The sequence below is a fragment of the Felis catus genome, chromosome C1, assembly GCF_018350175.1.
Source record: "Felis catus isolate Fca126 chromosome C1, F.catus_Fca126_mat1.0, whole genome shotgun sequence".
NCBI lineage: Eukaryota > Metazoa > Chordata > Mammalia > Carnivora > Felidae > Felis > Felis catus.
The window spans coordinates 104,055,409-104,067,988 of record NC_058375.1 but is presented as its reverse complement, the minus strand read 5'-3'; the positions used below and the strand labels follow the sequence as shown (position 1 = coordinate 104,067,988).

At 38.8% G+C, this 12,580-nt stretch overlaps 1 protein-coding gene across 3 annotated transcripts in view; it reads left to right on the top strand.

The window, feature by feature from the left end:
* Positions 1-12,580, top strand: part of RNF115 (ring finger protein 115) — an 85,809-nt gene that overhangs the window by 29,892 nt on the left and 43,337 nt on the right. For 2 of the 3 annotated variants that reach the window (XM_003990538.6, XM_006935057.4), the window contains one exon: positions 1,818-1,875. In XM_003990538.6, coding sequence (XP_003990587.1) covers positions 1,818-1,875 — 58 coding nt within the window. Of the gene's footprint in view, positions 1-685; positions 800-1,817; positions 1,876-12,580 lie in introns of all 3 variants that reach the window. The other variant, XM_045033423.1, reaches the window with a different exon arrangement.

Below are 12,580 nucleotides of genomic sequence, written 5' to 3'. Positions count from 1 at the left end.
GGTTGAAGAAACCTTTTTCTCAGAATCAGTATTTTAGAGCTAGCATGATATTCCCTTTTATGAAGTTCCTAAACATTTGCTGGTTTGCATACTTAGCAATTATAGTGTAAGTAGTGGATGGTAAAAATTAATGAGAACAGGTCCTTACATGTAGGTACTGGATAATGGGCTCCAGATGCTACTAGACATTCGTCAGAGGGGCATTTGTAACATTTGTGAGAACATTTCTCAGGAGATGTGGTTGTCCCTTCTCTATGATTAGCCCTGTCACTCTTAAAATATGGAGGAATTTTAAGGAAAGGGAATGCTGAGGGAGTTTCAAGGGGAGCAGAACTATAAAAAAATAGAGTTGATAGCTTTAATTACCAAGGATATTTGAATCTCTGAAACCGGATAGTAAAGGCAGGAAAGAGCCCTGGAGGCCTATCTAGGCTTGAGCAATAAAATGGGTAGTTGGTGGTAGTTGAATTATTTACGTAATTTAGCATAAATGTACTAGTATTTCTGGGCTTGTTCTACATTTGAAATGTTTTTGTAAAAGTGTTTTTAACTTCTGAAAGAAATATAAGTGTTAAATGGTTTCTAATTAGCGAATAAGGCCTGAGCATGGCTGCATAGGGGATGGCATTAGCTTTACTTTTTCACTTTTGGTTCTAGGCTAACCAGGGTGTGTTTGTTTCCTCAGTGAGCTGAGCTCAGTGCCTGGATTGGCGTTCTGAAACTGAAAGCTCCTGTAGTTTGTGGACTTGTATCATTGGAGTGACTGTGTGTACATGTTTGTAGGCTTGTGTCTCTTGAGGTAAAAGTGGTATCTAGCAGTTCTTCTGATTCTTTCTATCCCTCTCTGCCCCACAAAGTGTTGGCCATTTTCCGCTCTCTTTTTTTTTTTGCAAATTTCATGGGACAGTGGGATCTGATATTTCTCCCTAATCTTTAGGAGTAGTTATTTTGTTTCCACATTCAATTTTAACTCAACTTTTATTTGCAAGTTATCAACATAAGATACAGCGTTTCAGGTTTTCAAAAATGATGAGTGCTCTGTATAATGTCTGACACACAGTAAACACTTTACATATATTTGTGGTATTAATACAGTCTTTACCCTCTGAATTTATATTTATGAAAGGAGGGAGGGATTAGAAATGGATGAGACAAATACTAGATATTTATAAAAAAGGTAGAATTTAGAATCAAAGTCAAAGTGCAGAGGGGTGTGGAGGATCCTCGTTTGGTTGGTGAGCTCAGAAAAGACTTCATGAAGGAGGTAGCATTTGAGATGGGCCCTGAAGGATGTATAGGATAATCAAAGAATAGGGAAAACTGTCAGAAGGAGAAAAAATGTTTATTGAGTTCTTTTATAATGTGCTAAATATCGTACCAGACCCCTTGCAGTACTATATTTAATCATTCCCAAATAGTCTTACATGTTGTGTTCATCTGGTGGTTGAATGATTTTTTAGTGAAACGTTTCGAGAATCTTGTTTTAGTTCTTTGCCTCTTTGAGAATAAATGTTTTTCTTCTCTTGCTGGGTCAAATTTGAATTGCATTGCTGGCTGTGGGTCCTTCTTCCCACTCTGTGGTGGCCCCTCTTTTCAATTTTTCACTTGGTTTATGCTTGATTTTGTAGTTTATTAAAATGTTTTTCATAGATTAAGCCACAAGCCAGTTCTTCATAATTTCCTTCGTAGGTGTCACGTTGGGATGAGTTATTTTTCCTTATTGGGCTTTGTTCTCATTGTACCATTCTATATTTAGCTTCTGGGAGGGAAGCTCGTTCCTAGGAATAGAACCGGTACTCATTCCTTTTTCTCTTCAGTTTTGTAGGTGGTGGCAGCAGCCGGATAGACAATAGCACATCAACACACTTTGCAGAGGTAAGTTTTCCTTTGGCTGTAGGGATTCTGTAGGGAGTGGGTGGGTGTTAAAATCTTGATGGATTTTCACTTCCCAGTGCAGCAGAACATCAGAGTCTGTAAGAAAGATGTGTGCAAGAGTAGCCCTCAGGAAGATACTTGTGTTTTAGTAGTTCGGCCTTTGGCATGTTACTTTTGGTAAACCCTTGATGAAGAGAGAGTAACTTCCTTCATCTGTGCTGTTTTAAACCTGGTGGTGTGAGAAAAAAAGCTGTGTTGTTTGTGAAACAACAGTGCTGTATACTCTGCTTTGGTGATGTGACAGCCCAGTAAAGAGCAGGCAGAATGAGTTGTAATTGAAGTCACAACCAGGCACAATTTTCAACTGTACACAGAAGTACTGCTTTTTAGAGGTTGCCTCTAATGAACGTGGTGGTTTGGTGTAATTGGAATTAGGGGGCCAGATGAAGAATACTGTATTTACTTGCCTCCAGATCTCAAGGTGGACCTATAATTAATTTATAGTTCTTTATAGAATGTAGTGTCCATATTTTTGGGGACAACTGTGATTTGAAAATAATGCATTAGTCTGCATCTTGGAAGACCATTTTACATTAAATTCAGAGTAATTTTTTCACTTTATTCATTGGCTTAAAATTCCTTTTTTGTTTGCTTTTGATCATTTTAACCATTTTTAAGTGTATAGGTAAGTGGTGTTACCTATTTAACCTATTTTGATCATTTTAACCATTTTTAAGTGTATAGGTAAGTGGCTCTTTGTTTTTAATAATTTAGAGACCGTAGCGCATAAGGAACAGACCATCTGTCTCAGCCTACAAGAAACACCGGTTTGCTTTTGCTTCTATTGCCACACAACTTGGTTGGCTTTAGAAAGCTAACAGATGCTAAAAGAAAAAAAGTTAAATCCCATAATCAGAATTTTTTGTGTGTATTTCAGGATCACATTAGCCTTTTCCAGAGATAGCTCAGCTGCATTAGAGAGCTAGCACAATTTTTTGATATTTATTTGTGTGTAAATTAAAGCTGTTAGCCGTGCATTGGAAAATTGGTGTTCAGTAAGAAGCCCATAAAACCCTAAGCTTCTCTCCTTTATCCTCTGAAATTTCTCTTAAGACCTGTAGTCCCCCAGATTTTTATGTTGTAGAATTACAGTCAAGAAGCTTGATGAAATGTTTGAGTAAAAGTCCTGTTTTACTAAGGGTATTTTCTTTTACTTATGGTCTGTGTACTTCTTAATATCCAGTCTTAAGGTTTTTGGTTAACTCTGAAGTGCCTTAGTACATGGGCTGATTAGCGTGTGCTTTAAAACATTTCATGTCTTTGAACACCCATTTTTATTTTCTTGTTTTGATGGATTAAAAAACATTATTTAAAATTTAGTATGCTTGCCAGGCCTGGAAGCCTTTCTGATTTTAGTATGTTTTTCCCTGTGTGTGCTATTCCTGCTAACACAGATTGTCACTTACTGATTATACATACGCTGAAGAAACTTCATCTGATTTTCTTTAAATGTTAGTTCTCTTAGGAAATGGAAAAACTTCAGTCTGTCAGTTTTGTAGATGACTCACCAGGAGGAGATGCATTAAGAAGAAAAATAAATATAGGTAGTCAGTTTCCTAACTTTAGTAATGCTAAATCTGTCATTGATGGCATGAGCTATCCTTCAGGTGTTAAAGTAATTTTGCTGAGTCATATAGCCTGTGGCTTCATGTCCCTTAGGGTTGTAGCAAGGGCAGGATTATGCCCAGTTTTCCCTCTGTAGAACTCTCTGGTCATCATGCTTGAATATGTCAGTTTTCTCCTTTTTGAATTTAGAAAATAGAAAAAAATCTCTTTTTATAATGTTATAGAAATTGCCAGGGATTTAAATCAATCAGCTTAAAAAGGATGTATTGAATGTTTTATAAATAGCAATCTGCTGGAAGTAGGGGCAAGAAGCAAATGTCATGGTTGCCTTGCCTGCCAGGAACTTATAATTTAGTTGGGGAACAAGTACAAACACATATGAAGCAAATAAGAAAACAAAGAGTATACAGAGTGTGATAAGCTTATTGTGGGGTGTATGTAACAAGCACAGGAGAAGGGAAAGATTGGGGGGCTGCAGTCTCTAGCAGGAAAGGTCAGACAACATAGTAGTATGGCTGGAACAAGATTGCCTCAGCTTCATCCTGGGTTAAGCTGGTATGTAACTGGTATGTAACCTGGGCATAATTACTTAGGGTCTCTCAGTGCCTCGTTTCCTTGCCTGTCAATTGGGGATAACATCTACCTCACAGGGATTAAATGAATTAATACATGCTAGATGTGCAGGCCAATGTGCCCGCCATGCATGAGTGAAGGAAGGTAAAATTCCTTCATAGAGAAGTTAAAACAGGGTAGATGGTATTTAAAAAAGCGATGAGGTGAGAAAAATTATCTCAAAATAGTATTCATAAATTGTAGGGTTTTATACTCTTGTCCCTGGATAAAAAACGTAGAAAATTATAAATAGCAACCAAAGTTTTTTTTCCTTTTCCAGATTTTAGTTGATATTTCAGCAAAAACTTATGCTCAATTTTGTTCTGTTTTTCTTCAGCCAGAGTTGCTTGTACAAAGAAAGACAGAGGCTATTTTCTATAATTAGCCTTTACTAATAGCTGACTTCTTAAAATACTAGATATATTAGAAGAGACTTAGTCCAAGCAAAACTTTCAACAAGATCAGTATTGATTTTTTTTTTTTTTTTTTAATTAAGTGGATCTGGGGTGGGGAAGACAGAAAGAGGGTGAAGATGGAGTGAGGGTGGGAGGAGGGTTGCCAGTTAAATGGGAGCTTTGTTTGAGTATTGCGCGACGGTCAGTGGAGAATGAACCTAAAAATGTTGCTAGCAGTTTGGAGAGAGGAAGGACATTGCCGTAGTGAGGTTCCTGGTGGTAACCTGGGGAATTGAGCCCATGGCTACATGAGGGTTTCATTGATTACTTGAAAGCTGACCATGACCTGGTACCAGTGAGACATCTGATCTGAGAGTCTCAGCTTACCTAAACAGATCACTTCAGTGCAAGAGTGGCTGTGACTGCTGCCTCGGATTAGCAGAAAATAAGATAGATGGCTTCCTGGAAACAGAACTCCCAGGTGTACACAAGAGGGTGGGGTGCTCTGAGCATTCTGATTTATATTTATTTGAATAAAATTTCTTTTGGTACATGATGTGGCATTATAACGACAATTAAGAGATATTAAAAAACATCTGGAGTGCCGCTATTCCGAGAGCTCCTTTATTCCATACATTTCCTTTCAGGTTTTATCTTGAGGCATAGGCACCGAAAGATTCTATAATAACATTAAGAAGATTTTTAAAAAAATAAAAAATCTCCTGTATTCTCATCACCTTATTTTAGCTTTGTTTCTTTGCATAATATCTTACATTTTTCACATGCATGCTTTATAACTGTTTTCAGAGGCATTCACAGAGTATTTCTGCTTTTTAAAATTTATTTAGGATCACGTCAAAAATCTTTTTTGTCTCTTTGTAGTTAAAAGAATTACATATTTTGAGATTATATTATCTCACATCTACCCTGTATTTATTAAACTATTACCTTGTGTTAAACATGTCTGGTTATATGTGATGGTTGATCATTGATTGTATCTTTTTCCTTAACCTCTGAGTCTAGAACACCTTGAGAAATAAACCGCGGAAGCCAGACAGATGGAAATAAAAATTTAGTCTTATTCAGCCGTATTGGAGAACATAATTGATCCATGGCCAAGTCGACATCCTTAGTTTACATAGGATGACTAACCTAAGAATTAGAGGTTGCAGAACAGGCATTCATATTCAGAACCATTCCTTCTGCATTTTTATAGCGTCCTAAAATGTGAACTCCATCCATTGGAGAAATGAATCAGCCAATGTTAGGCTCTTGCCACTCACCAGTAAGATACATCACTCCTCTGGTAGAGAAGAATAATGAAGGATGAGTGAAGGGGTCAGAGATGGAAATGGGAGATCTGATTCTTCCCTCTTCACTTTTGGGTTCAGTAATTTAAGCCTGAAATTAGCAGGGGTGTAGGAGTAGTGACTGTGGCAGCTGGGGGAGAAGATTAGTGATATGTGAGATAAGTTTCGCTTTTACCTCCATGAAGAAAGACTCTCCAATACCAACTTATGTTCTTTGTGTGTGCTCTTGGGACCTGTGGAGAAGGCTCCGAAATAATAAAAAACAGTGTAGAATTAAATTACATTGAACTAAATAAAATTGTCAGTATTCTATTTCTGACCTACAGAAATGGCAATTTTAAATGATTCAACCTAGTAAAAAAGGAGTTAAGATTTTAAGCCATCCTTCTCCAGGTTAACCATCCTTTACCTGTTTGCTCTTAGTCTTAGCCAGAGGGCTTGCACTCACTTGACCAGTAGAATTTGGGTTCTTTGAGCAGTTGCAGCCTGGATTGAATCTTAAAGTTTGAGTTAATTCAACCAGATCTTTCCATGTGTCTCACTTTTTAGTGTGAAGACGTAAAGCTCATTTCATGGTACCTGCTTCACATCCAGTCGGTTTGGAAATGTCAAGTAAAGCTCCTGAGCTTTTCAGCAGTTGTTCAAAAAAGAACTTTCGATAATTCAGTGCTTACTCAGTTCACACCCATAACACTGTTGTCAAGCAAAGACTACAAACTTAATGGTAACCGAAGGAAGAAGGGTAAAATAACATATTCTTGGTGTCAGCCTTGCCAGTTTTCTGTTCAGTGTGTGCCAGTTGCCCAGAGTCCATGGCCTGTAAATTTAAAGTCATTCGGGAGGAGGGGCCTTTCCAGAGACTATTTATGACAGTGTTTATATTACTGGGGGATAGGGGATTATACATCATAATTTTTCTTTATGAATAGTATTTGAGTTCTGTATTTTAGTAAAATTTAGGAATTTGTCATGGTTGCAACCATAGTCTTAAGATTTCTTTTTGAGGGCCTTTTTCTTGCCCAGCCAGTGTATTACAAACCTCTGAATCTCCATTTACTATTTTTTAAAAAAGTTTATTTATTTATTTTGAAAGAGGAGAATCCTAAGCAGCTCCATGCTGTCAGCACAAAGCCTAGTGTGGGGTTTGATCCCATGAACCACGAGATCATGACCTGAGCCGAAACCCAAGAGTTGGACATTCAACTGGCGGAGACACCCAGGTGCCCCAAATTTCCATTCACTTATTTTTTTATTTTTTTAATGTTTATTCTTGAAAGAGAGACAGAGTGTGAGTTGGGGAGGGTCAGGGAGATAGGGAGATGCAGAATCCCAAGCAGGCTCCAGGCTCTGAGCTGTCAGCACAGAGCCCGACGTGGGGCTCGAACCCACAAACTGTGAGATCATGACCTGAGCTGAAGTCAGACACTTAACTGACTGAGCCACCCAGGTGCCCCGTCCATTTACTTTTAAACCTTATATTCCACACACCCCTGAGTTGATTTGAGGTTGAGCACACTTTTTTTACTTTTCTTTCTGCTCCTCATAATTACTGCTCCTCGTAATTATTCTAATGTTTCTTCTTCTTTTTTAATGTTTACTTATTTTTGAGAGAGAGTGTGCATGTGGGAGAGCACAAGTTGGGGAGGGGCAGAGAGAGAGAGGGAGAGAGAAAATCCCAAGCAGGCTCTGAGCTGTCAGTGCAAAGCCTCCCACAAACCACAAGATCATGACCTGAGCTGAAATCAAGAGTCCTTGCTTAACCAGCTGAGTCACCCACGTGCCCTGTTTATTATTCTTTTTTGTTGTTGTTGTTGTTTATTATTCTTAAAAAAAAAACTATTCTAATTTTTCCTTGATTTATTGAACAAATCTATTTCCTGGAGACAGACCTTTTAAAGTATAGGTCTTTAAATTGTCCTCTTAGCTTTGAGGTTTGCAATAATTTTATTCATCCTTCCATTTACTTCTAAGTAGAAGCTTTATTTCCATGATAAGTGAGATCCCTGTACTTCTTTGCCTGCTTGCTAATAACAGTTACTACCTTTCTCAGGATGAATATATAGTTTAGGTTTCTAATATCTAAAAACCATGAGTCGGGAAAAACTATGGACATATCCCCTCATGAACATGAACATAGATGTGAAAATTCTAAACAAAATTTTAGCAAATAGAACCCAACACTATGAGGAGGATTAGACATCATACTCAAATGGGATTTATTTCAGTTCAGGAATACAAGGTTAGTTCATAATTTGAATGTTAGTTCAGCATTTGAAAATCAACATAATTCACCATAGTAAGACTATCATACAGTCATCTTAATGGATGCAAATAAAGCATTTGACAAAATCTAACATCAGTTTTTTTTTTTTTTAATTTTTTTTAACGTTTATTTATTTTTGAGACAGGGAAAGACAGCATGAATGGGGGAGGGTCAGAGAGAGAGGGAGACACAGAATTTGAAACAGGCTTCAGGCTCTGAGCTGTCAGCACAGAGCCTGATGCGGGGCTTGAACTCAACGGACCTCGAGATCATGACCTGAGCCGAAGTCGGATGCTTAACCGACTGAGCCACCCAGGTGCCCTCTAACATCAGTTTTTAAAAAATGTTTATTTTGAGAGAAAGTAAGCGTCTGAGTGGGGGAGGGGCAGAGAGAGAGAGAGAGGAGAAGAGAAGAGAGGAGAAGAGAGGAGAAGAGAGGGAGAAACCCAAGCGGGCTCTGTACCATCAGGGTGGAGCCCGAGGCGGGGCTTGATCCCATTAACTGTGAGATCATGATCTGAGCCAAAATCAAAAGTTGGACACTCAACCAACTAGGCCACCCAGATGCTCACTAACATTAATTTTTGATAAAAACTCTCAGCAAACTAAAATAGATGGTAATTTCCTTACTCTGACAAAGAGCATCTAATAAAATCCTATAACTAACGTCATAATTAATGGTGAAACAAAGTCGTTTCTAGCTAAGATCGGGAACAAGACCAGGATGTCTTCCTGTGTTCAGTGTTGTTTTGGAGGTTCTAGCCAGTGTAATAAGTTAAGATAGATAGAGAGATACACACACAAATATAAATGGCATCCACATTGGAAGTGAAGACATACTGACATGGTCTTTTATGTTGGAAACCTGATGGAATCTATAAGAAAGCCCTTGTTAGAGGTAGTGGATTTAGCAAGGTTGCAGGATATAAGAAAAACAGAAATCAAATATATTTTTACATATTAGCAACAGTTGGTAATTGAAGTTAAAAAATAATTTACTATTGTATACAAATGTTAAATATTTTAAGTTCCAGAAAGATGTCTAAGATCTGAACATGAAGAACTATAACATGTTACTTAGAGAAATTGAAGAACACCAGTGGAGAAATATGTACCACTCATGGATCAATATTTAATTGATATTTTGGGATGTCATTTATAATTCAGTATAATTCTAGTGAAGATCCCAGTCAGCTTTTTTATGGGAATTGACAAGCAAAGGGGTGCCTGGGTGGCTCAGTCAGTTAAGTGTCCGACTTTAGCTCAGATCATGATCTCACAGCATGTGGGTTCGAGCCCCGTGTCGGGCTCTGTGCTGACAGCTCAGAGCCTGGGAGCCTGCTTTGGATTCTGTGTCTCCCTCTCTCTGCCCCTCCCCCACTCATGCTCTGTCTCTGTCTTTGTCTCTCTCTCTCAAAAATAAACATTAAAAGTATTTTTTTTTTTAATAATTTTTTTTCAACGTTTATTTACTTTTGGGACAGAGAGAGACAGAGCATGAACGGGGGAGGGGCAGAGAGAGAGAGGGAGACACAGAATCGGAAACAGGCTCCAGGCTCTGAGCCATCAGCCCAGAGCCCGATGCGGGGCTCGAACTCACGGACCGCGAGATCGTGACCTGGCTGAAGTCGGACGCTTAACCGACTGCGCCACCCAGGCGCCCCTAAAAGTATTTTTTAAAAAAAATTGACAAGCAGATTCTAAATTCACATGGAAATGCAAATATGTAGAATAGCTAAAACTTCTTTGAAAAAGAAGAAAAAAGTTGGAGGACCAATACTACCTGATTTCAAAATTTATTATAAAGCTACAGTAATCATGACAGTGGTATTGTCATGAAGACAGATCAGAAGAACAGAGTATCCAGAGTCTAGAAACAGACATACACTATGGACAACTGATTTTGACAAAGGAACAAAGGCAATTCAGGAGAAAAAGGATAGCCTTTCAAATATATTGTAATAATGGTTTCAGGAATAGAATTTGGTGATTCATCACTTACATATAACACCCAGTGCTCATCCCAACAAGTGTCCTCCTTAATGCCCCTTTGCCCCTTTAGCCCATTCGCCCCACCCAGCACCCCTCCAGCAACCCTCAGCTTGTTCTCTATATTTAAGAGCCTCTTATGGTTTATCTCCCTCTCTGTTTTTATATTATTTTTGGTTCCCTTCCCTTATGTTCATCTGTTTTGTATCTTAAATTGCACATGAGTGAAGTCATAGGATACTTGTCTTTCTCTGACTGATTTTGCTTAGCATAATACACTCTAGTTCCATCCATGTTGTTGTAAATGGCAAGATTTCATTATTTTTGATCGCCAAGTAATATTCCATCGTGTATATATACCACATCTTCTTTATCCAGTCATCAGTCAATGGACATTTAGGCTCTTTCCATACTTTGGCTGTTGTCAACAGTGCTGCTATAAACATTAGAGTGCATGTGCCCCTTCGAAACAGCACTTCTATATCCTTCGGATAAATGCCTGCTAGTGCAATTGCTGGGTCATAGGGTAGTTCTATTTTTAACTTTTTTTTTTTTTTTAACTTTTTTAACCTTTATTTATTTTTGAGAGAGAGCATGAGCCAGGGAGGGGCAAAGAGGGAGGGAGACACAGAATCTCAAGCAGGCTCCAGGCTGTCAGCACAGAGCCCATCGTGGGGCTTGAACCCACAAATTGCAAAATCATGACCTGAGGCAAAGTCAGACGTTTAACTGACTGAGCCATCCAGGAGCCCTATCTATTTTTAACTTTTTGAGGAACCTCCATACTGTTTTCTAGAGTGGCTGCAACCAGTTTGCATTCCCACCAGCAGTGCAAAGCGTTCCTCTTTCTCTGTATCCTCGCCAACATCTGTTGTTGCCCGAGTTAATTTTAGCCACACTGTAAGGTGGTATCTCATTGTGGTTTTAATTTGTATTTCTCTGATGGTGAGTGATGTTGAGAATTTTTTCATGTGTCTGTTAGCCATCTGGATGTCTTCTTTGGAAAAGTGTCTATTCATGTTTTGCCCATTTCTTCACTGGATTGTGTTGATTTTGATAAGTTCTTTATAGATTTTGGATACTAACCTTTTATCAGATATGTCATTTGCAAATATCTTTTGCCATTCCGTTGGTTGCCTTTTAGTTTGCTTCCTTCGCTGTGCAGAAGCTTTTTATCTTGATGGGGAATAGTTTGTTTTTGGGGTGCCTGGGTGGCTCAGCAGGTTAAGCGTCTGACTTTGGCTCAGGTCATGTTCTCACTGTTCATGAGTTCGAACCCCGTGTTGGGCCCTGTGCTGACAGCTCAGAGCCTGCTTTGAATTCTGTGTCTCCCTCTCTTTCCTTTCCCCACTCGCACTGTGTCTCTCAAAAAATGAATAAATGTTAAAAAAAATTCTTTTAAAAAGGAATAGTTCATTTTTGCTTTTGTTTCCCTGGCCTCTGGAGACATTCAAGTAAGAAGTTGCTCAAGTCAAAAGGTTGTTGCCTGTTTTCTCCACTGGGATTTTGATGGCTTTCTGTCTTACATTTAGGTCTTCCATCCATTTTGAGTTTATTTTTGTGTATGGTGTAAGAAAGTGGTCCAGGTTCATTCTTCTGCATGTCGCTGTCCAGTTTTTCCAGCACCATTTGCTGAAGAGCCTATCTTTCTTCCAGTGGATATTCTTTCCTGTTTTGTCAAATATTAGTTGGCCATATGTTTGTGGGTCCATTTCTGGGTTGTCTATTCTGTTCCATTGATCTAAGTGTCTGTTTTTGTGTCAGTACCATACTATCTTGATGATCACAACTTTGTAATACAGCTTTAAGTCTGGGATTGTGATGCTTCCAGCTTTGGTTTTCTTTTTCAGGATTGTTTTGGCTATTCAGGGCCTTTTCTGGTTCCAGAGCGTCCAACTCTTGATTTTAGCTCAGGTCATGATCCTTGGGTTGTGGGATCGAGCTCTGTGTTTTGCTCCTCGCTGAGTGTGCAGCTTTGTTAGGATATTCATATTCTCTCTCTCTCTCTCTCTCTCTCTCTCTCTCTCCCTCCCTCCCTCCCTCTCTCCCTCTCTCCCTCTCTCCCTTTCTCTCTCTCCCTATTTCCCTCCTCCCTGCCCCTCTACCTCTTCCCCACTCATGCTCTTTTTCTCTCTCTCTCAAAAATAAAAAAATAAAAATATAAATAAATAAATGGTACTGAAACATTTGGATAGTCACAGTACACAAATACGAGCTTAGATACATACTTCGTTAAAGTTTATTTATTTTGATTGAGAGCGAGCACGTAAATGGGGGGAGAGCAGAGAGAAGGAGAGACAGAATTCCATGCAGGCTTCTTGCCATCAGCGCAGAGCCTGATATGGGGCACGAACTCAAGAACTGTAACGTTATGACCTGAGCCAATATCAAGAGTCAGACGCTTAACCGACTGAGCCACCCAGGCGCCCCTAGATACATACTTTAAACCATATACAGAAATGAGCTCAAGATAGATAGTAGACCTAAATGTAAAACTTTTGATAACTTGA